This window comes from Chanodichthys erythropterus, chromosome 3, assembly GCF_024489055.1.
Source record: "Chanodichthys erythropterus isolate Z2021 chromosome 3, ASM2448905v1, whole genome shotgun sequence".
NCBI lineage: Eukaryota > Metazoa > Chordata > Actinopteri > Cypriniformes > Xenocyprididae > Chanodichthys > Chanodichthys erythropterus.
In genome coordinates, this window is record NC_090223.1 from 49,021,372 (window position 1) to 49,046,669 (window position 25,298).

Below are 25,298 nucleotides of genomic sequence, written 5' to 3' on the forward strand. Positions count from 1 at the left end.
GGGGGATCACCAAAAATGAACAAATATAAGCAGGACAGGACAGGATACAAAGAGAACCAGAATAAAATGCTTTTATTAAAAAAATAGTTGTTTTTTATTTTCAGTGTCACCCATTTATTTGCCCTAAATGTTTGTATAATAATGATAAATATGTGTTTTACACGTGAGTACACAGATGTCAAGCACAACCACTAATATGAACCTTACATGAGTTGGTTTTACTATTGTCAGAAAGGATAAATAAAAAGATTTATGGGCATAAATAAAACCAGAGTAACAAGAAACATGGAGGTTCAAACTGTTCCAAACAATCTTAATATGGTACATAAAATCTGAATGGAAGCATTTTTCGTTAAATTTATCCATAAAATATTTTGACCATTCACCGTTTGAAAACCTTAATGACATAAAACATGAAATAAAACTATATATTTTATGCACCATATAAAATATATATGGTATATGGTTTTTTAAATGCAAAACAGTAAAAACTATAAGTTAAAACATTCTGATTTCCAGTGTTACGTTTAAAAAAAACAAACAAAAAAAGAAAACAATAAAATAGACCCTCATGCAGAGTGCAAACAAAATACACAGACATTACAAAACTTAAAATCTCAGTGTAACAATGGTTTTCTAGTCTCCAGTCGAGAGAGACAAGAGGTAGAGCTCACAAATACGTGTGAATGGAGAACATTTCAGCTGATTGTTGGGTTTAGGCTTTAGCAGAGCAAGTCAGAGGTAAAAACATCTTACTGGTGTGATAAAACAGCTCCTGACTCGATGCCTGTAATTCTGAGAGCAGCTCCTGGTCACATGTCGAGTTCCATGGGATCTGATGATCTAAAACATCTGTCTGTTTGCTCACTAACTGCTCTTGAGGCTCACAATGGCACTGATGAAGAACTCGTACCAGAAGAAGGTGAAGCCTGTGGAGAAAGCGGCCTTCAGGAGACTTGGAGAGAGTCCCTTAAAGTAACCCCGAAGACTTTCCTCTCTGCCGATCCTCAACAAACAGTCTGCAAACCCCTGATATGTCCGCACCTTCACAGAAAATACAAGAAATAATGATTCATTTTGGGGTTTGGGGTATTTCTTAATGTTTTGATAGAAGTCTTATGTTTACCAGGGCTGCATTTATTGGATCAAAATTACAGCAAAAACAATAATACTGTGAAATATTATTAAAAATGTAAAATAACTGTTTCTGTTTGAATTTAAAATGTAATTTATTCCTGTTCAATAATGCTGCGAATTCCAAGGGACTTCAGTGGACCTTTAAGGTTTAGATAGGAGCAACAGTAATATTGATGATAGCAAGCAGATCTAGTTATTATAGGGACAGTGACCAACCCCTGTTGGGTTTGAACATGCAGTCTTTTGGTTAGCAGCTACTAGTCCATTCCACCAACCTGTCCAAACTGCATCCTGGCCTCTTCAAATCCACCCACTTGAAGTCTCTTTTTAATCAAGTCGAAAGGATACGTGAGAGTTTTACTGATGACGCCAGCGCAACTGCCACTGATGAGACTGTGTAAACCTCCTAAAAAACAGACCAAACACCACAGCAACATTTACCTCAGGACAGAAAAGCAAAACTTAAAATTTCATCTGTTTTTATAGATATGTACTTTAAAATCAGTGTTGTTGTTGCTAAATAAAACTATTAAAATGGTTTCTGGTACTTGAAACATAGGTAAAAAAAACAAACAAACAAAAAAACAAATATAAAAAGAAAAACATGAATATATAAATATTAGTGGTGCAACGGTATGCGTGTTTGTACTGAACCATCACGGTACTGATGTCACGGTTCAGTTCATAAAGTTAGAGGAATAATACAGTCAGTCGCAGGTGATTCACACTCCAGTCCAGAAGGGGGCGGCATGGTAATGCAATGCTGTTTGTTAACCGCCACAACAGGAAAAAGCGCAGAAGAAGAAAAGACGATCTATATAGACATGATTATGTGTTATCTCTCAACCAGTGTTTCAACCGCAGAAAGACATCAATAAAACAGCTTGAGAATAAATATATCATGTAGCTTTACATTTACCTCAGGCAAGTCATTTAGTGTGCACAGCATGTTAGTTTACTATAGAAATTAACTCTAGAGGGGAGCGTTTATATGCACTACACTGTAAACCTGAATAAGTTGGGCTAATCAGTTACATCAAATTTTTTGAGTTATGATGCTCCCAATTTTAAGTAAGCAGAACTATCAAGTTTTGAGTTTGTAGTACTCATGCATGTTAATTGCTCCTAACTTGAAGTACTGAGTTAGCTAACTCTTTGGTACACTTTGATAAAAATTAGGTCTTCCAAATCAAATGAGTTATTTACTTCATTGTAAACCCTAATAAGACAATTCAGAAAAAGCCAACTTGCTAATTTGCTAACATGTTAACAATAGCATGGTATTGCACTTACTGAATGAGTACAGCAACTCAAAACATGCAACTTACCTGCTCTCAAACCAAGCAGCATGCGCCACTTGTCACCATGATGGTAACTCTCCAAAAACCCACATTAACAAAAACTCTTCTAAATTAGCATAACAAAACATTAACCACTACTAAATCTCCCTTTCCTTTTATCCTCCTTCCGTTTTTCACAAAAAAAGCATTGTATAACACTTAATTTTAGCATTAACTCTCCCTTTCGAGTGCATGGGCAAAGCAAGCTGGGAAATAGAAATCCCAGCCCAGTTTCAGATAACCTTAAGTTAGTCTAAATTAAAAGAAAGGAGTTCATACAACTCAAAACAACAATACAGTTCAGTTTACATAAAATGTGTCAGTGTTGTGAACTCAAAAGAAAAAGAAAGTTCAAAATACTCATAACAATTAATTTAACTGAACTAATTTGTTCAATTTAAGTTTGTCCTACTCAAAACAATTATTTTGAGCATTAGGGCTTACAGTGTATATTAGCTTACATATTTATTATATTTACTTTACCTGTTAGTTAATTATGCCTTAATTATTTAACATATGTATAAATAAATTTGTCATGAAATCAAATTATGACAGTAAATGTGTAAAATATTATTATAATTAGACTCAGAAGTTAATGCAAAATCTGCCTTATTTACATGTTTTTGTATTTGAGTGTTGATTATTATATCTAAAAATAAATAGCAACTGATTTTAATAGTTTGTGCTCTGTTGTTAATCGTAACCTATAATATTATAGTAATGTGCAAGAGTATAGTGGGTTTTGGTCACTGTGTACAGCATTAGCTGAGATAATATTTAAAGAGAGACACAATTTGTTCAATAAACCACTTCTAATAAAAAAAGAATAAAAAAAGAGGCAATTATATGTTTAGTTTTCTCCCCCTGCTGTACCGAACTGTAACTTCAATACCAAGGTATGTACCGAACTGTCATGTTTGTGTACGTTACACCCCTAATAAATATACATAGAAAAAATAAAACAAGACAAAAACTAAAATTTAAATGAAAAAATACAAATTAAAGTTAATTCAAAATATTAATAAATACCATAATAATACTAAAATGTTAAAGAAAGATGATCTGACCTTTAGATTTGGCGTCCTTGTGCGCCAGAAGTTTCTTCAGGATATTATAAAAGAAGAACTGCAGTCCTGCATATGGAAACACCGCCACAAGAGTGGGTGTGAGGCCCCTGTAGAAGGTGAAGGGCCCTTCTGAGTGAAACATTGTGCCGACCGCATGTCTGAGGTTACGATATATCTGCACATATGAGAAAACCTTTGAATCACGGGAAGCGTCTCATTAAAGCCCATGAAAAAGACTGGAATATCATGACCTTTCAAAATAAACTCTATTTTTCATTCAGTTATTGTTTATGTATTTCTTTTAATTTTTCACCCTTTCAGATGATTTTCTGATTTAGCAGCATTTAGTAACACGTTTAGTTATCACGCTCCTGAAGTTTGACCCCTGACCTTGGGTTCGCCCTGGGCAGCGAAGCGTGTGCGGAGGGTATCCAGCGGCTGGCAGGCAACGGTGGCGGAGCAGGCGGCCAAACCGCCACAGATGAAATGGACTCCTGGGGTCTGGCTGTTATAGGAGGTTTTCTCGTGGACCAGCTCTGTCAAGGCCTCGAAACTCGCAAACTAGGACAAAACAGACAAACAGAAACAGTGAGGTTCAAGATGGCTACTATTTTGTGGAGGGTGACTGCAAATGATTGATCTACCAATCTAAAATACCAAATACATTTTAGAATTAGAACAGAGCTGAATATTAATTGGATTATTGCTGCAATTTAAAGGGATAGTTCTCCCAAAAATGAAAATTCTGTTGTCATTTACTCACCCTCAATTTCTTTCTTCTATTGAACATAATAGAAGATATTTTGAAGAATATGGGTAACCAGACAGTTTCTGGTCCCCACTGACTTGCATAGTATTTTTTCAGTCAATGGTGTCCATCAACTGTTTGGTTACCCATATTCTTCAAAATATCTTCTTTTGTGTTCAGCAGAAGAAAGAAACATGAAGGTGAGTAAATGATGACAGAACTGTCATTTTGGAGTGAACTATCGCTTTTTTAATGGCAGAACATGTAACTTTGAATATAACTTTTATTAATTTACTGCTACAACATCAGAATCAGCATTTTTATTGTTAACTAAAAGTAAAACTATTAAAAAAGGTTTGAAATTAAGCTGAAATTAAATATAAATATTCGATGAAAAACTTAAAATGTAAATGAAAAAATGTTGCCTTGGCACTAACTCAAAAACATAACTTTAGGTTGAAGTACTAAAATTACTAAAATAAAATTAATTAATGCTACTGTGTTTAGAAATATTTGTTTAAAAAAACTAATAAAAATCACAACAACACAACAAATTTACTAAAACTAAAAGGTAGTAAAATAAAAACTGAAAATATATATAAAAAAAGTATTAAAATAGTAAATAAATAATACTAAATAATACACTGATAAGTACAAAATTGATCTTTATTTATGCCAACAAAACCATATCGTAATATAATATAATATAATATAATATAATATAATATAATATAATATAATATAATATAATATAATATAATATAATATAATATAATATAATTTGTGCTACAATATCATCACAATAAACATTTCAATTTCAAATTCAACTTCAACTTAAAGGGTTAGTTCACCCAAAAATTCTGTCATTTATTACTCAACCTCATGTCGTTCCACACCCGTAAGACCTTCGTTCATCTTCGGAACACAAATTAAGATATTTTTGATGAAATCCGATGGCTCAGTGAGGCCTGCATAGGGAGCAATTACATTTCCTCTCTCAAGATCCATTAATGTACTAAAAACATATTTAAATCAGTTCATGTGAGTACAGTGGTTCAATATTAATATTATAAAGCGACCAGAATATTCTGATTCATTTGTGCTCCGAAGCTTCCTGAAGCATTGTTTTGAAATCGGCCATCACTAAATAAGTCGTCATTTTGTTTTTTTGGCGCACCAAAAATATTCTCGTCGCTTTATAATATTAATATTGAATCACTGTATACTCACATGAACTGATTTAAATATGTTTTTAGTACATTAATGGATCTTGAGAGAGGAAATGTCATTGCTCCCTACGGAGGCCTCACAGAGTCATCGGATTTCAACTAAAATATCTTAATTTGTGTTCTGAAGATTAACGAAGGTCTTACGGGTGTGGAACGACATGAGGGTGAGTAATTAATGACATTATTTTCACTTTTGGGTGAACTAACCCTTTAACTTTTTTTATTTGACTTAACTGTTGAACAGGAAAATGACTCTGGCCACATCAGACGTGTAAATATTGACTGTATTTTATGTATCTCCAAGTACCTGAACTGCCCCATAACACACAGACAGCAGCTGGGCAGGAATGTGTCCTTTCCAGAAAGCAGGAAGTCCTTCTTCAGTCAGAATGCAGCGTGTGGCCTGCCATAAACCCCAGTACTTCCCCTGCCGATTCCTCCAGGACACCTGCTCGATCTGCAACTGTGGGAGCAATGCACAAAAAGCTCAATATGATCCTTTTATATCAGAATTGTTTGAATTGTTTTGAAAAGCCTAACACTGCCACCTTGAGGCCTGTCCATCAGCTGCTAAATAAAAAAAACGAATTCAAGCACAAAACAAAGCATTTATAACCAGTTTAAAGCAGATAAAAACGTTTCTTTCAACTGAGCATGCTCAGTGCGGCTGTGGATTTGGGAGTGGTACTAAAATTCCACAGGAAGGAAGAAGTGACTCATGTTCGAGGCATGATGCTGCTGCTGCTAATACAAATCAGATGTACTGTACTAGGGAAAGACTAGCTTTAGTTGAATGTGTTTTCATTTCATGGCCATGTACAAAATAACAATAGGTAAACTCAATCGCCTTTGGCTCAGGGAAATTAAAGCGAGGCAGTCAGAAGGCCTTACCTGAAACCTGATTTTGATGACATCCAGAGGGCTGATGAGGGCACGGGTGACCATGCCTGCTGCTGACCCGGCCAGGGCAGCTTCCTCCGGGGTAAGAGCCGAACCTTGGGCGTTGGGATCATATCCCACCATCCCTGCTCAGGTGGTGTGTCACAAACAAAGCTGGTGCATTGGGGAGAAGAGCATGTGGATGGATGACAACTTCAGTGGAAAAAAAGGGAAATAAAACAAGTGATAAAAATTTTACATGTTAAAAAAAACTAATAAAAATCACAACAAAACATAACAAATTTAATAAAACTAAAACGTAGTAAAATAAAAACTGAAAATAAAAAAAGTATTAAAATAGTAAATAAATAACACTTAATAATACACTGATAAGTACAAAATTTATCTTTATTTATACCAACAAAACCATATAAACCAAATAAAACAAGTGATAAAAATTTTACAGTAAAAATATAATGTAAAATTATCAATATGACTGATAATATATAAATTAACGAAATAAAGAATAAAATATAAAGTATTTAGGCACCCAATCAACATGACAGCAACTGACAGAACAGACACAATGGCTGCGTTTCAAAACACACTGAGCTGCCTATCTAGACAGTGTTTAGAAGGGCAGCTTTAGATGCTTTCGTCTGGAACGTGCCTAAAAATATTGTCTTGTTGTGGTTTGAGACACAGCCAGTGTTGCCCTACCACTAAACATACTGAGAGCACAAGCTTAAACTGCTGGAAACGTATACCGACCTTTCCGGTGCGCACTTTTGAGTGCACCGAGTTCCTCGGTTGAATCCGCTTTTTCTGATGATCTCTTATGAGTGCACAGCAGCAGTACGATGTTAGAGGACACCTCATGTTCCCTTCATAGTTTCTGATGAACACAGACCAATGACAGAGCCGCGCGACTGCATTTAATGACCGTGTTTGATTTCACACCGAGCACATTGGTTCCTACCTTCACACCTTTCTTTTTTATTATTTATTTCAATCTTATTTTATTTCTTTCATATTGAATTAGATCAGCTGTATCATCTTTAACACATACAATCTCTGATAAATAAAATTTAATATAAAATAAAATATTATTTTATCTTTTAACACAAGAAACAATATGATTGTCTCTTTTATCTTGGGAGGTAACGTTAATTATAAACAAACTTATCATTACAATGATTATTTCAAAGATTTTCTTTTTGTTCAGTAGCTCATCAAATACATATTCTCGTAAAGATGAGATGAAGTTTTGATGAAAATTAAATGCAATTATCACCCCCCCGCCTTCAAAAAACAAAAAACAAAAAACAAAACAAATTTTATTTTCATTTTTGAGTACATAATACAAAAACATAAAAATAATATATTTAACAATAAAAAAAAAATACAAAAAAAATAATAAAGTCAGTATTTTGAGGCCCCGCCCACATCCTACTGTGGCCTGCGCTGATTGGTCACTGCTGCGCTGAAAGCAGGAACTGAGGCTCGTGAGATTTTGAAAGTGGCTGATGGTGAATGGCGGTGTTTAAACAGCTGGTGTCATGCGTGTGTTCTCATAATGCAAAAATATGGATCAGAATCTCAGGGCTCTGTTACTGCTCCTGTTAGTGCTTTTACCGGCTTCATCTCACTGCAGTGGAGGAGATGATGGAGGATGGTGAGAGAGACATGGACAAACATATCCTGTGGACCACAGCTGTGTCTCAAGACCTATGCATGAAGTATGTTTTGTTTTTCAGGGGACTGGATTCCAGTATAGAGGATGAAGGCGAATGCAACATTGAGATCAGAGATGTGAAGTCAATAACACACACAGAGTTTATTAAAGAGTAAGAATGACACATTTACACTTAGTTATTAATACTTAGACATTTAAGTCACGTGTAAAAAGATGATTTTTGTATTGCATCCTGGAAAACTGCTCTTATAATAATAATTGTAGGATATAATAGTGAGAAAATATTTACAGTTGCAAGAAAGATTACGTGAACCACTTGCAGAATCTGTGAAAATGTGAATAATGTTAACAAAATAAGAGCGATCATACAAAATGCATGTTTTTTATTTATTTAGTACTGTCCTGAGTAAGATATTTTACATAAGATGTTCACAAGACAAAACAATAGCTGAATTTATTAAAATGACCCCATTCATAAGTATGTGAACCATTGATTCTCAATACTGTGTGTGGTTACCTGATGATCCACCACTGTTTTTATGTTTTGTGATGGTTGTTCATGAGTCTCTTGTTTGTCCTGAGCAGTTAAACTGAGCTCTGTTCTTCAGAAAAATCCTCCAGCTCCTGCAGATTCATCAGTTTTCAAGCATCTTTTGCATATTTGAACCCTTTCCAGCAGTGACTGTAGGATTTTGAGATTCATCTTTTCACACTGAGGACAACTGAGGGACTCAAACACAACTATTAAAAAAGGTCCAAACATTCACTGATGCTCCAGAAGGAAACACAACACATTTAGAGCCTTAATGCACTTTTGAATTCAAATATCAAGGTAAATTGTACTTAATTTTTCTGCCGAGAAATGTGAAAGTATCTTTTGTTGCTTCTGAAGGGCAGTACTAAATGAAAAACAATGATATTTAAACAAAATAAGAAAAATTGTGACATCTTCATCCTGTTCAAAAGTTTTCACCCCTCGGTTCTTAATGCATCGTGTTTCCTTCTGGAGCATCAGTGAATGTTTGAACCTTTTTTAATAGTTGTGTTAAACATAGATCTCAAAATCCTACAGTCACTGCTGGAAAGGGTTCAAAAATATAAAAATGCTTGAAAACTGATGAATCTGCAGGAGCTGGAGGATTTTTCTGAAGAACAGAGCACAGTTTAACTGCTGAGAACAAACAAGAGACTCATGAACAACCATCACAAAACATAAAAATCATCAGGTAACCACACACAGAATCAGTGGTTCACATACTTATGAATGGGGTTATTTTAATAAATTCAGCAATTTTATATAATAATATGTAAACATCTTTTATGTAAAATATCTTACTCAGGACAGTACTAAACAAAAAATAACATGCATTTTGTATTATCTCCTTTTATTTTGTTAAAATTATTCACATTTTCACAGATTCTGCAAGGGGTTCACATACTTTTTCATGCAACTGTATGTATAAAATGAATATAACTTGATTAAAAAGTTCAAAGACATATTGCAATGTTGGCTTGAGGAAACATGGATGGATAGAATTTATACCATTAATAAATATAATAGTTTGTTATTGTTTTGTGTGTTTGACAGGTATGCTTATGCAAAACCAGTTATACTCCGAGGACTAACAGATAACACTGTAAGAATTGCAGTTATACTGTATATCAGGTGTTTATTTCTCTTTTATTGATTATTTCCTAACAGTGTTGAGTTGTGATTGGTTGTTTCAGAAGTTCCGCTTTCTGTGTTCCAAATCCAACCTGGTGAGAGAGTACGGAGAGAAAACGGTCCGTCTCAGCACAGCCAATACACACTCGTACAGGAAAGGTAGACATATGCACACTTTCACATACTTGTGTCTTTTCTTGTGCACGTTCAAAGGGAAGGTTTCTGTGACTTCTGATTACATGATCCTTCAGAAATCATTCTAATATGATGATTTGATGATCATTAAACTATTATTATTATTATTATCAATATTATTAATGTTGAAAACAGTTGTGCTGCTTAATATTTTTGTGGAAACTGAACATTTATTTGAAATAGAAATATTTAATTAAATTTTAAATGTCTTTTGATCAGTTTAATGCATTCATGTAAAAAATCATACTGACGCCAAACTTGTAAATGATGGTGTAAGTGTTTTCAGACACATTTCTTTGTCTCTCAACAGTGGACGTGAGGTTTGAAGAGTTTGTAAAGTTCCTTTTGACCCCTCAGTCTGAAGACACCCTGGGCAGTGGTTGGTTCTCTCTCATTTTCTACATACACACTCTAAACGTTTTTCCCTCTGTACACTGTTATTTCATACTGTATGTTTATTTCAGATACGCTGTACTTTTTCGGGGACAATAACTTCACTGAGTGGCATTCTCTGTTTGAAGAGTATAAAGCGCCACCCTTTTCTCTTCCACTCATGCATCCTGCATATAGCTTCGGGATTGCTGGTATATACACATACACGTTCTCCAATCCAGACAATTTGTGTTTTGGAGTGCACAAACTCATTTTCACCCAGAAACAACCTCTCTCTCCTGCAGGACCAGGTACTGGCGTCCCGTTTCACTGGCACGGCCCCGGCTACTCTGAAGTTATCTACGGCAGGAAGGTCTGTGGAGCTTTACACTTGTATAAATGTATTATTTACAGCTAAATTTATAGCTTCTATATACAAACAATAATTCATCTTTGTGTTCTCCAGCGTTGGTTCCTGTACCCCCCTGACGAGGCACCCGAGTTCCACCCCAACCACACCACTCTGTCCTGGGTCTCTCTGTCCTACCCAAACCTGGAGCTCCACCAGAGGCCCCTGGAGTGCACTATACGACCTGGAGAGGTGAGGTTAACAAACTGTACATTCAGTTTTACTTTTTGAACCGTGCAATTTGAACCCATTTAATGGTGCTGTATTTAACTTTTTTTATTATTTATTTATTTTTTACTGTATTAAAGCATAAAATACCATAATATGTTTGCAGTTATTTAGAAAACATGCTATGTTCACCTACTTGTTTCCCTGAAAAACAATGTTACATTCAGTTATTCAACTTTCAAATGTGCGTTCCATGTTGGAATGTCTGTTTTTGTTTTGGTCTGTGTGATCCCGCCCACTGCCACTTTACCCAATAGTATTTCAACACCCTGGATTGCCAGTTGGCGGAAAACACAGTGATGGAAGCCAGCAAATAAACTGGGTCGGATTCCGCCCGACCTAAAAAGCCTCTGCATCCATCTAAAAATGTCTATGAACAGAGGCATATTAAAAGACAGATAAATCAACTCATCAACTTACAGTGTGTAAAGGCCCGTTCACACCAAGAATGATAACTATATTTGCGTCCACACCAACTAATGATAACTGTCTGTTTATTCTAAGCTCACACGCTGCGGTTTCAAAGTGTGAACATGTTTTTGCTGTTCTTGTTGCATTTACAGGCTTTAACCAGCAGATGTCCTCAGCATGCTATTGTTTCAAGTGAATAGTTAGTGTAATCGATCTAATCTAACAGTGAATGTAGCTGACAAAGTCAATATAGTGGAATAAAAACAACACCTAGTCTTTTTCACTGCAACTTCAAAGAAAGCAAGACAACCGCCGCGTTTCCACCGAAATTACTAGGAACAATTTGTCCCAGGAACTTTTTTCCCAACAGACCTATTGCTAGCTGCATTTCCATAGCGGTCTAAAGTACCGTGAAGATAGTCCGGTGATGTAGGACTGCATGCGACTTTCCAGTTTCTGCTGGATTTCGTCTTCCGCATATAAGCTCAATACCTCATCGTCAGTCCATCGGACGTATTTTTAAACTCCATTGTTGATTTGAATAGCAAACAACTCTTGCTGCACACACCGCAAGACTTTTAAAAATGGGGTTTAAAATAAAATGCTGCGTGGAGTCAAGTTTAAAGTTCCTGAACTTAAGAAGTACTACCTAGTGAGCAGGGACTTTCTGAGGGGGAAAATATATATATATATATATATATATATATATATATATATATATATATTTTTTTTTTTTTAACCCGAAACTTAATTTAGACCCTGGTTCCTGCTGTCGAAACACACCAAGTACCACCCCAAAGTTCCTAGTTCCTGGAGAAAGTTCCTGCGGTGGAAACGCGGTTAATGTTGTCAAAGCTAGCGCTGGATACCTGAGGTAATTTTATGTTACACTGTTTTGCTAGCCTGGCATAATCGTTAATACTTCTCACCACTTATTCCAAGAATATGACCACTTGTTTTCATATATCCATTTTCTTTATCATTAAAAGGGGGTTTGACTTGTCAAACAGTGGTGGCTTTTTCTGGACCTCGGAGATTTAACTTCTCCGCAGTGTCGTTCTTGGTGTGAACGGGCCTGAAGTCTCCTCGCCTTCCATTGTAAATTCATTTGCTCCTGCTGCGTGTCCTCAATCTGGCAACACACATGAGCTTCAAGTCAGAGGACGAGGAGGCGGGTCAAACAACTCTCTCCAATATTTTGAATTTGGACTGTAGTACCCATTTCAGCCACTTGCTTGTCAATATTACATACTGCACCTGACCTACTTCAAGCGAAATCAAAGAACGAATTGGTGTGACGTCATTTCGAACAAAATCAGGCTAAAACGGGAGTTCGAAACAACAGCTTGCCAAAGTGAACTTTCTGGAAAAATTTACTGGCAGGTAAACGCCTTCAAGCTACCATTGGTCCATTATGTAATAAGTGGGTGTGGCTTGGAGGCTCCACATTCTATGATGTGGAAATGTTATCTGGTTCATTTCTTCTGTTCAGTCTGTCGCAATCAGACGTCCATGAGTAAAAATGTGAACACACTGAAGAGCTGCTTTATAGTAGAAATTAAAGTTGCAAGTCTGAATTAAAGAGACACTGACCCTTTCTTTCATGCTACTTGCTATAAAGCAATCTATTGTACAAAGTGCTGTATAAATAAATGTGACATGACTTTACTGGAGTGCTGAATTGCAGAGCTGGTATAAACATCGACACCACTACGATCACATGCTTTCTTAACTGCCGTTTTCTCGTCATTTTTGCTATTGCGAGGAAAACACGCAGCACATATTTACATATTCATCTAAACGTTGCTATCAGAAGTGTGGATGCCGTCTGGATGTTCGTTGACAGAATATCGCTGCTCGAGTGTTTAACTTTTTTTTTTATATGTATTCTCTAGTGAAGAATACACTAAGTCGGGGCCTTTACACACTTCACTGATAGGCCCTAAGTAAGGGTGGAGGTAAAGTCAAAATCACATATTCCAGAGATTAAACTCTGCGTTTTTGTGCAGGTGCTGTTTTTTCCAGACCGCTGGTGGCATGCCACTCTAAATCTGGACACCAGCGTCTTCATTTCAACCTTTTTGGGTTAAAGAGTGATGCGGCAGACGCACACCATGTCTGTTTGACTTGATGGACCCATAAAGGATTCAGTTGCTCAGAGGACCAGCAGTTTCACAAAGCCATCTGATTTTATGAAGAAAAAAATATTTATAAAAGCTAATTTTAATGTGAGATTATTGAAGTAAATTTTGTAAATGCATTTTCAATAAAGTTGTGCTTTAGAGACCTATGATTTAAATGCTTTGTGTTGGGTTTTAAAGATGCTTTGAAATAAACAAAAAAGGTTGTAAGATGGATATCTTTAATACATATCATATGCGTTTTCCACATTCAGACTTAAAAAAAAAAAAAAAAAAAAAGATCAGTAATGAAACATTATTACACTGAAAAATAAGATAAAACCTTAAAAATGTTGACAAAAGAACAGAATATTGGAATCCGTTGATTAAATTGTCCATTTTCACATTAGATTGGAAGCATTGAAATGTGTAAGTTATTACTGAAAGAATTGAACCCTTGAGATTTACTTTTATTTGTCATATTTGAACAAGTTGTGTTTGACGTCCTGCATTTCAAAGCAACACACATCCAAAGACACAATATGTGATATTCTGGCACTTTTTGAAATGCTCCGAAGATGCATTCAGCTACAGTACATGAGCATGAAGAGTGTCATAATATAAATGTAGTAGTTTTAAATCAACAAAATTAAATGAAATTAGAGAGAATTATGTGTTTTTTTTGCATTCATGAGTCTTTTTGGTGATCCAAACCAAAGAGAAAAAACTCCAATCATTCCAGCAGAAGATAGTCCAGATGATGTCACTTCCTCCAGACCTGCTGTCCAGCAATGTAGGTTTCCCTGACAGTCAGTGTGTCATCAAGTACTATAAAATCTACAAAACAACCATCATAACTAGAGGCATTTCATATTAAAGTCACCATGAAATCAAAATTGACAGTTGCTGTTTTTTTTTTTTTTTTTTTTTTAAGTATTGCATATATTTATTGAAATATTTCATGAAATATTTATTAAAAATGATTTATCTGTGCACATAATTTTTTTTTTATTCATGTGCCTCATAATCTTTAATCACAATACCTTCCCCTTCCTCTTGCTGCAACTTCTCTGATTCTGTGTTACTGGCACGAGGGCCACATGAGATTGACCAATAGCAAACCAACACCATCCAATCAATTCCACATGGACAAAATCAAGCCTCAGCCTATATTTTTGCTCGTTTCAGAAGCTTTCGCTCGGATATACGCCACAATAGGGAAGAAAAGACTATCGCAACTTCAGTATTCCATGAACATATCATCTATCCAGTGGCCACTTTATACTAGGGCTGTCAAACGATTAATCGCGATTAATCGTATACAAAATAAAAGTTTGAGTTTGCCTAATATATGTGAGTGTACTGTGTGTAATTATTATGTATATAGAAATACAAACATGTTCATGTATATATTTGAGAAATATTTACAAGTATATTTATATTTTTATATAATTTATATTATATATAAATAAAAATATTTTGTACATAAATAACATATTTCTCTTAAATATATACATTAATTTGTGTGCATTTCTATATACATATTAATTACAGTACACCCACATATATTATGCAAACTCAAACTTTTATTTTGTATGCGATTAATCGCGATTAGTTTGACAGCCCTACTTTATACCTCTAATAATAACCACTAACGTGTGCAACTAGATCTTTATATATTCTAGAAGGTGTTGCTCTATTAAATATGATCACATTTGATGACATAGGGCAATCACAGCAAACATTTGAGTGCTTTGAGAGGCACTAAACACACTGAACATCAAACTAGAGCTTTTTTTCATAACAGCTACACAAGTTTATGACTGAAAATCAATCCTGAAAGACCCGTTCATACCTGCATCTGTGCTGTACTCCAGCGTTCCCTTCCTGTGACTGACGCCCAGCATCTGAGCAGGATGCAGCGATGCAGCCTCTAATGCGGCTTCAACAGTACAACCTACACACATCAGAAAAACAAAACCTCTATGACACACACATACTACGAGTAATGAACACACCACCACACTCGAAACACGCAAACACACTGACCTGACACCTCTCTGAAGTGTCTCACACACATGTCCATGGTCGCAATGCTGCCACTCAAAGTTGTAGTGCCTGAAATCATGAATGAATGAATAAAATACACTTTACTATCCCTGAAGAGACATTTGTCTCGAACCTGGTGCTATACAAGTCAACAAAAGACTAAAATCATTATGATTAAGAGAAGTAAATAATAATACCTAGTAAAGCATTTCACAATAAAAATCATATTCAATAAAAAATAAATGATAAAACATCAGTAAATAATACCTTATAGTTCATACATTTAAAATAAAAACCCTACAACAAATGCATAAATTGTTTCGAAAATATACTACCCAAAAGTGTTTATTTTTAAAGAAATTAATACTCTTATTCAGCAAGGATGCATTAAACTGATCAAAAGTGACAGAAAAGACATGTATAATATTACAAAACATTTCTATTTTAAATAAATGCTGAATTAGAATTTTCTATTTATCAAAAAACCCTGAAAAAAAAAAAAATCAGTTTACACAAAAATTTCATTGCTGAAGGATCATGTGACACTGAAGACTGGAGTAATGATGCTGAAAATTCAGCTTTGATCACAGGAATAAATTACATTTTAAATGTTTCACAATATTACTGTTTTTTACTGTATTTTTTAATTCAATAATGCTGTCTTGGTGAGCGTAAGAGACTTCTTTCAAAAAATCTTACTGGCCCTAAAGTTTTTTAGAAAAGTATTGTATACCTGCACCTTGTCATTCAGTATTTTAAGTGACATATAAGTAAATATATATCAACAATTCCAGCAAATAATTACACACTTATCAAAAAAGAAAAAGAAAAAAAAAGGTGTACAGAATAAAGTAATTAAGCCCCAAGAAGTGCCGGTCCACGTTGTGCTTAACAACACCCCGTAGCTGTTATAAATTCACTGTAAACCACGCCTTCTTAGGGATTATTGATTTTATAAAACGGTTATTTCACATATACAAATATTAAAGCAAATATATGAACCATTCTAACTTTCATGAATTAAAATCACTAAAAGCCTTCCTTCCGCTGGAAAAAATAGTCCCTGGCCGTGAACAGCAACAGAATGCGTAAAACTAAAAACAAACAGACTAGGAAAAGTCAGATGGTGGCCAAGACTGTTTGAGTGAGTCAGTCAGTAGCGAAAACTTTTATTTTGAAAGGACTGATACTCTTGATGCTGTCAGTGTCAGGGCTTGGGAAACCCCTTAACTGTTAAAAGGACAAGATATCGCAGCTGACATTCAAACAGGTTTTTTTTTAAATATGAACAAAGGACTGACCTGAAGGAAAATGCTATATAGATGCCGGTAATACAAGCTTCAGTGAACAGTGAGAACAAAAACAGTTTATGTTGCTAAGAGTGGTTGCTAAGGGTGTTGTGTAGTGATACACAGAACCGTTGAGTGAAGCGGTCATAGCTGTGTTTTATCGTGAATTATACACAGCTATTGACCAATCAGAATCAAGGACAGGAACTAATCGTTCCATTTTAAACTAATAGTCAACCTACAATATGCCCAAAAGAAATACAAACAATTTTTCGCCCAAAAGAAGTAGAGGCATTTGGGTTCATCTGCTGCATAGAATGAACGCAGGCAGAATATGATACAGACCTGCGACATATGCGTGAAGCCCCTGGATGTCGATCTGCTGCTGTCCAAGTGAGTGTCGGCCCGGAGGGAGACCCATCGCTGTCACAGCGTCAGTGACCAACACCAACCCTGCCACAGACAAACACAAACTCTGTTCTGACACACACATTAACTTCGTTCATAAAACACAACCTGAGAGGGATGCAGTTCATTCAAATGTATGTGAGTAATGTATTACAGGTTCAGTATTCTGTACAGATTTGTGGTTGTGTGTTTATTTGTGTATACATACCTGCGGGATGAGCTCTGTGGGCGATGCGCAGCGCTGCAGGGTGTGTGTGTATCCCGTCTGCGATCATACCATAGTAAACATTCTGACCTGGTGGAATACGATCGCTTGTAAGCAATCCCACAATGCCCGGGTCCCGGTGATGAAACTGTAACAAAACAAAATGTTAAAAACCTGGTGTGCTGGTACGCATAATCGCTCATGGTATGCATGTTTGTGTTTATTACTAAATCGATTAGTTTGCATGGTAAGATTATGGAATATAGTGTTTAAAGGTGCCCTAGAACTTTTTTTTAAAAGTCTAAAGTGTCCCCTGAATGTGTCTGTTAAGTTTCAGCTCAAAATACCCCATAGATTTTTTTTAATTCATTTTTTTAACTGCCTATTTTGGGGCATAATTAGAAATGAGCCGATTCAGGGTGTGTGGCCCTTTAAAACTGGTGCTCCACGCCCCAAGAGCTGGCGCTTGCCTTAAACAGCATAAACAAAGTTCACACAGCTAATATAACCCTCAAAATGGATCTTTACAAAGTGTTTGTCATGCAGCATGTCTAATCACATTAATACAGTGTTTATTTTGATGTTTACGTTGATTCTGAATGAGTCTGATAGTACTCCGTGGCTAAAGCTAACATTACACACTGTAGGAGAGATTTATAAAGAATGAAAATGTTTATGAATTATACAGACTGCAAGTGTTTAAAAATGAAAATAGTGACGGCTCTTGTCTCCGTGAATACAGTAAGAAACGATGGTAACTTTAACCACATTTAACAGTACATTAGCAACATGCTAATGAAACATTTAGAAAGACAATTCACAAAAATCACTAAAAATATCATGGATCATGTCAGTTATTATTGCTCCATCTGCCATTTTTCGCTATTGTTCTTGCTTGCTTACCTAGTCTGATGATTCAGCTGTGCACAGATCCAGACGTTAATACTGGCTGCCCTTGTCTAATGCCTTGAACATGGGCTGGCATATGCAAATATTGGGGGCGTACATATTAATGATCCCGACTGTTACGTAACAGTCGGTGTTGTGTTGAGATTCACCTGTTCCTTGGAGGTCTTTTAAACAAATGAGATTTATATAAGAAGGAGGAAACAATGGAGTTTGAGACTCACTGTATGTCATTTCCATGTACTGAACTCTTGTTATTTAACTATGCTGAGTTAAATTCAATTTTTGAATCTAGGGCACCTTTAAACATATATGTGTGCACCAACATATTTGAATGCAAATACACGTGCATTAATGCGTGTGTGTGATACTAACAGGCAACATGGCATTGAACAAGTGTGTAATGAATGTGGCTCCATTCTGCACAGCCTCTTCAGCCTGAGAGAGATCAGCCATCGAGTGACCTGGACAGAGAAGCACTTTGGAAATGCTCAACCTGGAGGAAATTTTATTAGCAAAAATAAAGCCTGTGAAAGCCTGTTACATCTATACGCACCCAATGACACCGCTATGCCCCTTCCTGACAGTTCACGGATTGCAGCCGCGCTATTGGCCAGTTCTGGTGCGAGTGTTACCATGGCAACATTGTCCAGGTGGCCATAGGTCTCCATCAGGTCAGCCACGCCCCCGGCTTTAAAAGTGCGGAGGAACTTTGGAGGGTGGGCGCCTCTCTTCTCTTCACTGATGAACGGCCCCTCCAGATGAATACCTGAAACAAAAAGGAGGAAAAATTTAAAATAAAAACTAATTTTATAGTAAAAAAAAAGAAATAAAAAAATAATGCTATTTGTGCTATTCTTATTTTAGTATAATTGAGATACTATTATAGTTTTTATTACTATTTTGAATTAATTTTTATTTTTTAAATTTGTTTGTTTTTAATTTATTGTTAAAAATGAACCAAAATCAATTTTTGAGCAAGTATATCACCAGCCAGTGTTCAAAACTATCTCCTTACCTTAGCCCGATTCACAACATTAAGCTTGTAATAATGTTTTATAAATCAGATGGTTCTGTTAGGTTTCAGCGGGAAATTCGAACATGTCGCCATTTGTCTTTGCGTCATTACGTCACGTCTGTTTACAGAAAGAAGGAGTCCCAGCTAGTGGGCTATATGGAGTCGTGCTGAGGCACAACCCGTGTAAAAATGATAATTCCGCAAATAACTGCAATTGCAGGTTTCAAACAGAGATGGCAACAAAGAGGCAAAACTTACGAACTGCAGCTTTAAAGGTGTTATATTGACAGCTAGTGGTTGAAATGGGTACTGCAGTCCAAGTTCAAAATATTGGAGAGAGTTGTTTCCCCCACTCCCTCCTCTTCAGACTTGACACTCACATAGGTTTACAGATTGAGGACATGCAACAGGAATGAGCGCAATGACAACGGAAGGCGACAAGCTTTACACAGTAAGCTAATAAGCTAATGTATACATTTGCAATGTTTTTATTGGTTGGGAAGAATCTGCAATTCATTTGCCATCTTCCATTGCTGCAATACGCTGTGTTTTCCACCAACTGGTAACCCGGGGTGTCGAAATTCTATTGGGTAAATTGGCAGTGGGCGGGATCACACAGACCAAAACAAAAACGGACATTCCAACAAGGAATACAGATTTAAAAATAAAATATCTGGCCAATGTTGGGGAAAAATAGTTTTAAAAGTAATGCATTACAATATTGTGTTACTCCCTAAAAAAGTAACTAATTGCGTTACTTTTCCCAAAAAGTAACGTGTTACGTTGCTTTTGCGTTACTTTTTTTCACCTGGGCTTACTTGTATGTTTTTTAATAATAACAAAAAAGTTCTATTTTTGATAAACATTAAGGCCCTTCACACCAAAACTGAAATGAATAAGCCTCAGGCTGAAGGAAATGCATATTTACATCTGTACAGTAGAGGGCGCAGCTCAAACAAACCTTTCAGCTGTGCTGCCATTCTGGATTAAAGAAGAATAAGAGACAGGAGAAGGAAGTTCAACACATACTTTAGGAAGTTCTAAAGTAATTTTTGCTTATTAGTATGGTTGAATTAGATAATTTAAGGTCAGCAGCAAAGACACTGGTTACTAAAATGAGATTAAATACATGAAGTATATTTGTGTAACATAATATAGATAATAATTACAGGTTGCTGAGTTTGCATTTCACTGTTTGAGGAATACTGAATGTTTTCGTGCAAGTAAGATGAGTAAATGCATGTTCACATTTAGTCTAGAAATACAATAACCATCATGTTTACACAGCCTCTGCACTTTATTTCTCTCACCATGGGAACAGGAGAGCTGTCAGTCAATAAATGTGAAAAAGTAACTTGCATTACTTATTTGAAAAAGTAACTTAGATATTTTGTTGTAAATTGAAAAAGTAATCCATTGCTAGATACTTGAAAAGTAATCTGATTATGTAACTCAAGTTACTTGTAATGCATTACACCCAACACTGTACCTGGCTGTAGAATTGTTTTTCAGAGAAACAAGTATTCTCTGTTTCCTAAATCTCTGCAAACACATTGTTGTATTCTTATGCTTTAGTACAGTAAAAAAAAAAAAAAAATACATACAGCACCATCAAAGTTTAAGAAATTTTACTGTGTGCATCTTACCTAAAACTCCTGCCCCTTCAGGACCTCCATCCTGAACTCTGAGCTCAGGAAGGACCTGTGGAGAGAAAGACCTCAACATTACCTAATGCTAAATATATGCAAACTATGCCACTGTTCCTCCTTAAGAATGATTCAAAACAAGCTGATGTGTGAAGAGCATTGAACTGAAATCAAATCATAAGATGTATTTTCATACGAATCACTTCATAGAAACTACAAACTACCGTTCAAAAATTCTACTTCAAATAAATGCTGTTCATTTACTTTCTAGTATTCATTAAAAAATCCTGAAAACATGAATCATGGTTTCCACAAAAATATTAAGCAGCAAAACTGTTTTCAACATTGATAATGATAATGTTTCTTGAGCATCAAATCATCATGTCAGAATGATTTCTGAAGGATCATGTGACGCTGAAGACTGGAGTAATGATGCTGAAAGTTCAGCTTTGCTCACAGGAATAAATTACATTTTAATATATATTACAATAAAAAACAGTTATTTATAATTGTATAATATATTTATAATATTTCAGCTTTTATTGTATTTTTGATCAAATAAATGAAGCATTGGCAAGCAGAAGTGACTTCTTTCAAAACAAAAAAATGAGACATCAAAGTGCCAATAAGAATTCAGTACTAACTAAATAGATACCTAGATACAGTCTCAGATTAAATAAAACCTGAAGGAGAACGAACAGGGATGTATCTGTGGGTGTGACTGTGCATCTGAGAGACTAATGAAGGGCAGTGATTGGTGTGTAGGTTTTACCTTGTGGTATATGTCTGGTGGAGACGTGACGAGAGTAGGGCAGAAGGAAGTGACACCGTGTTCTAGAATCTTTTTGGCCACCACAGCCACGCCCCCTCTGATGTCACTGCTGGCCTGGGAGAAGTCAATCCCATATCCACCTATAAGTGTGAAGAGGGGCGGAGCATAGCATTAGAAGATGTATTAGCACTTTTTACACAAACTGGTGAATGCAACACTGGCAACCCGTTGTGTGCTTCTACATTAGTCCTATGCTGGTTTCAGCATGTGTACTGCAAGTATGCATGTGTGTAGTTTACCATTTATCTGTACATCTATGAATCCAGGTGCAATGATTTTATTCTCGCAGTCAACTTTGTGGTCCGCAAAACCCTCCTCATCGAAGAACAGCCTCTCTGGGTTCAAAATCTTGCCCTCGCGAACCCACAAGTCTTCCCTACAAACACACAGATTTCAGCAACGTGCAAAAAGTCCACAGATTCCATCTAGAAGTCTATGCTCAAGATGTCATAACCAGCTTTTGAAACTAATGATTACATTAAGTATAATATAATATACATATATATTATCCGAAATATAACACATTAAACACAGTATTTATTGACATTGTAAAGGCCCCCGTTTGGCTCAAATATGTGAGAGTGCATGTGAATCTGGACGCCTTAAGCAAAGATAAATTATATTTTAATATAAAATTTGAATTGTAAGGAAATTAGGGGTTTGTAGACAATAATTAAAATATGTTACCATTGCAATCTGTGGTCCTTCAGGATCCTACAGTTCACAAACTGTGTGATCGGGGCATCTGAGACACTCTTATTGGACGGCATCTCTCCCGAAATCCCACCCTTACACTTAAAAACAACCTGTGAAAAGAATCAGAAATGTCAGGTCTTCTAAGTGGATCATACATACATACATATATAAACACACACACACACACACACACATATACATATATATACACACACACATATATATATATATATATATATATATATATATATATATATATATATATATATATATATATATATTATAATTAAGAGAGTTATGTATAAGGTACTTTTTTCATGTTTTATTAAAAGTGCTATACAAATACACTAAACTTAGTTGACCTCCATAAAACACAATGATCTAGCAATCATTGCCCTTTTGAACGCATTTTATCTGTTTTTATGACACAGTATTTAACTTAGAGCGGTCAAACAGTTTTTCCTGTTAAAGAAACCTACCATAAGCATATCTGTCAACAGTTGCACTGTGATTATTATTATTATATATATTCATAATGGCACCGATTTTAAACATCAAGCGTTGCTTTTAATCATACTGTTACAATGATGCAGCAGATGGTAAACAAACACACCGGAAGAAGCGATCGAGCTCTTGATTCATTCCTCTTACGGATACCACAACATGACACGCACATGATCATCGGCTGTAGTTTCATAAACACTTACCTTTAATTCACATACTTTTACTATGATTCGGTCCGCGCGCTTGTGTTCCGTAGGAAGTTCCTGAGCCCAGTGTGTCACGCGCGCTGTCAGCTGATGAGGAGGCGTGGCCAAAGTACACGCGCTTAGAAAGTGTTTAAAACAGCAAATATAAACAAACTATATTAATGAAGTTGTCATATATTTGTTTCATATATGTGACATATTGTTTCATAATTCATTTACTGTTTAAATTTAGAGGAAATCAAATAAATAGCTAAATAAAGATGTTTAGGATTTGTCTATAGAAATTAAACTACAAGCAATAGATCAATATAATGTAATAATAAGCCAAATCAAATAAAGGGCAAATGTAGTATGTGCCAAACTTATCCAAAATGACAACAGGGAGCCTTTCATTCACATGTGTGGGTTTCTAATCCACTGACACTAATATCAAGGTCAAGCATAGGCTACTGTATCTCACTCTGTATGCATTGTTTTTTTGTTTTGCTTCTTAATATTAAAGGACAGATTTGAGTTGCTGGCTTTACCCTCAGACACCAACCGCTCACACCTGCGTCATTACTGTTGGGAACAGCCCTGTAGGGCGAAACACAGGCCTTCATTTTCCTTCAACCTCTAACCTGTAACAGTGTGGTTGTCACATTCACAACATCACACATTAAGAAGAACAGAACAAACAAACATTCTTCATTACTAAATCAACATGTCAGCGTTTTTGAGGTTATGTTGTTGTCCTGAAGTTTGTTAAGAGTGCTTTGAACAGGCTATTATAGTTGTGACATATGTTAATGCACATGGGAGTCCTATACAGATGCTTGAAACACCTAAACAAATCTATGAGCATTATTGGTGAAAGCAACAATATTTTTGAGCTTTGTTTGTGAATATAATTATCATAAAAGGGTTAAAATTAACCAAGGGTTAAAATTAAGAGGAAAAAATTGTGTTAAAATTAATAAATGGGTTCAAATTAAGAGGAAAAAGTAAAATGGGGGACAAATTAACCAAGGGTTAAAATTAAGAGGAAAAAAGAGGGGGGAAATTAACCAAAGATTAAAAAAGAGGGTTAAAATTAACCAAGGGTTAAAATTAAGAGGAAAAAAGTGTGTTTAAATTAACAAAGGGTTCAAATTAAGGGGAAAAAGTAAAAAGAGTGGGAAAATCAACCAAGGGTTAAAATTAAGAGGAAAAAATTGTGTTAAAATTAACAAATGGGTTCAAATTAAGAGGAAAAAGTAAAAGGGGGGACAAATTAACCAAGGGTTAAAATTAAGAGGAAAAAAGAGGGGGGAAATTAACCAAAGATTAAAAAAGAGGAAAAAAGAGGGTTAAAATTAACCAAGGGTTAAAATTAAGAGAAAAAAGTGTGTTAAAATTAACAAAGGGTTCAAATTAAGAGGAAAAAGTAAAAAGAGGGGAAAAATCAACCAAGGGTTAAAATTAAGAGGAAAAAAGAAGAAAGAGGGTTAAGATTAACCAAGGGTTAAAATTAAGAGGAAAACAGTAAAAAGGGGGGACAAATTAACCAAGGGTTAAAATTAAGAGGAAAAAAAGAGGGGGGAAATTAACCAAAGATTAAAAAAAGAGGGAAAAAGAGGGTTAAAATTAAACAAGAATTAAAATTAAGAGGAAAAAGAGGGGGGAAATGAACTAAGTGTTAAAACTGAGAGGAAAATAAATAAAAAGAGCGTTAAAATTAACCAAGGGTTAAAATTAAGAGGAAAAAGTAAAAAGAGTGGAAAAATTAACCAAGGGTTAAAATTAAGAGGAAAAAAGAAGAAAGATGGTTAAGATTAACCAAGGGTTAAAATTAAGAGGAAAACAGTAAAAAGGGGGGACAAATTAACCAAGGGTTAAAATTAAGAGGAAAAAAGAGGGGGGAAATTAACCAAAGATTAAAAAAAGAGGGGAAAAGAGGATTAAAATTAAACAAGGATTAAAATTAAGAGGAAAAAGAGGGGGGGGGGGGGGATTAACCAAAGATTTAAAAAAAGAGGGGAAAAGAAGGTTAAAATTAAACAAGAATTAAAATTAAGAGGAAA

The 25,298-nt window shown here is 35.4% G+C and overlaps 3 protein-coding genes across 7 annotated transcripts; 1 reads left to right on the forward strand and 2 right to left on the reverse strand.

Moving 5' to 3' along the window:
• Nucleotides 1-14: 14 nt before the first annotated feature.
• slc25a19 (solute carrier family 25 member 19) lies at nt 15-7,312 on the reverse strand. 2 transcript variants are annotated; one of them, XM_067382636.1, is made up of 7 exons: nt 7,172-7,312; nt 6,413-6,574; nt 5,829-5,984; nt 3,935-4,105; nt 3,545-3,719; nt 1,413-1,543; nt 15-1,044 (listed from the first exon to the last, which is right to left on the reverse strand). In XM_067382636.1, exons 2-7 carry the CDS (start codon nt 6,542-6,544, stop codon nt 868-870), a joined length of 942 nt encoding a protein of 313 aa, XP_067238737.1. In that variant the 5' UTR covers nt 6,545-6,574; nt 7,172-7,312; the 3' UTR covers nt 15-867. The 2 variants fall into 2 exon arrangements, with proteins under 2 accessions (XP_067238737.1, XP_067238736.1); XM_067382635.1 differs by having other exon boundaries at nt 16-1,044; nt 6,413-6,613.
• Nucleotides 7,313-7,931: 619 nt separating this feature from the next.
• Nucleotides 7,932-13,659, forward strand: jmjd8 (jumonji domain containing 8). Its single transcript, XM_067376832.1, has 9 exons — nt 7,932-8,075; nt 8,158-8,247; nt 9,685-9,733; nt 9,825-9,921; nt 10,268-10,336; nt 10,422-10,541; nt 10,635-10,702; nt 10,796-10,930; nt 13,387-13,659. Exons 1-9 carry the CDS (start codon nt 7,987-7,989, stop codon nt 13,465-13,467), a joined length of 798 nt encoding a protein of 265 aa, XP_067232933.1. The 5' UTR covers nt 7,932-7,986; the 3' UTR covers nt 13,468-13,659.
• A 101-nt stretch (nt 13,660-13,760) lies between these two features.
• amdhd2 (amidohydrolase domain containing 2) lies at nt 13,761-23,339 on the reverse strand. 4 transcript variants are annotated; one of them, XM_067376856.1, is made up of 12 exons: nt 23,254-23,339; nt 22,538-22,656; nt 22,090-22,226; nt 21,791-21,930; nt 21,019-21,073; nt 18,911-19,123; nt 18,730-18,818; nt 17,452-17,596; nt 17,181-17,288; nt 15,547-15,615; nt 15,353-15,454; nt 13,761-14,334 (listed from the first exon to the last, which is right to left on the reverse strand). In XM_067376856.1, the coding sequence occupies exons 2-12, from the start codon at nt 22,618-22,620 to the stop codon at nt 14,261-14,263; spliced, it is 1,215 nt and encodes a 404-aa protein (XP_067232957.1). In that variant the 5' UTR covers nt 22,621-22,656; nt 23,254-23,339; the 3' UTR covers nt 13,761-14,260. The 4 variants fall into 4 exon arrangements, with proteins under 4 accessions (XP_067232957.1, XP_067232965.1, XP_067232946.1 ...); XM_067376864.1 differs by having other exon boundaries at nt 23,269-23,336; XM_067376845.1 differs by having other exon boundaries at nt 23,160-23,260.
• Nucleotides 23,340-25,298: the final 1,959 nt, after the last annotated feature.

Excerpts from the sequence above, each read along its gene's own strand:
- slc25a19 (XM_067382636.1), bottom strand. The coding sequence starts at position 6,544 with ATGGTGGGATATGATCCCAACGCCCAAGGTTCGGCTCTTACCCCGGAG. Across the intron at positions 1,544-3,544 it reads CAAGGACGCCAAATCTAAAG|GAGGTTTACACAGTCTCATC; the intron begins GTCAGATCATCT and ends TCTGTTTTTTAG. Across the intron at positions 1,045-1,412 it reads CCAGGATGCAGTTTGGACAG|GTGCGGACATATCAGGGGTT; the intron begins GTTGGTGGAATG and ends TTTTCTGTGAAG.
- jmjd8 (XM_067376832.1), top strand. The coding sequence starts at position 7,987 with ATGGATCAGAATCTCAGGGCTCTGTTACTGCTCCTGTTAGTGCTTTTA. Across the intron at positions 8,076-8,157 it reads GGAGGAGATGATGGAGGATG|GGGACTGGATTCCAGTATAG; the intron begins GTGAGAGAGACA and ends TTTGTTTTTCAG. Across the intron at positions 10,931-13,386 it reads GCACTATACGACCTGGAGAG|GTGCTGTTTTTTCCAGACCG; the intron begins GTGAGGTTAACA and ends GTTTTTGTGCAG.
- amdhd2 (XM_067376845.1), bottom strand. The coding sequence starts at position 23,243 with ATGAAACTACAGCCGATGATCATGTGCGTGTCATGTTGTGGTATCCGT. Across the intron at positions 18,819-18,910 it reads GGGCATAGCGGTGTCATTGG|GTCACTCGATGGCTGATCTC; the intron begins GTGCGTATAGAT and ends TTCTCTGTCCAG. Across the intron at positions 15,455-15,546 it reads ACACTTCAGAGAGGTGTCAG|GTTGTACTGTTGAAGCCGCA; the intron begins GTCAGTGTGTTT and ends TGATGTGTGTAG.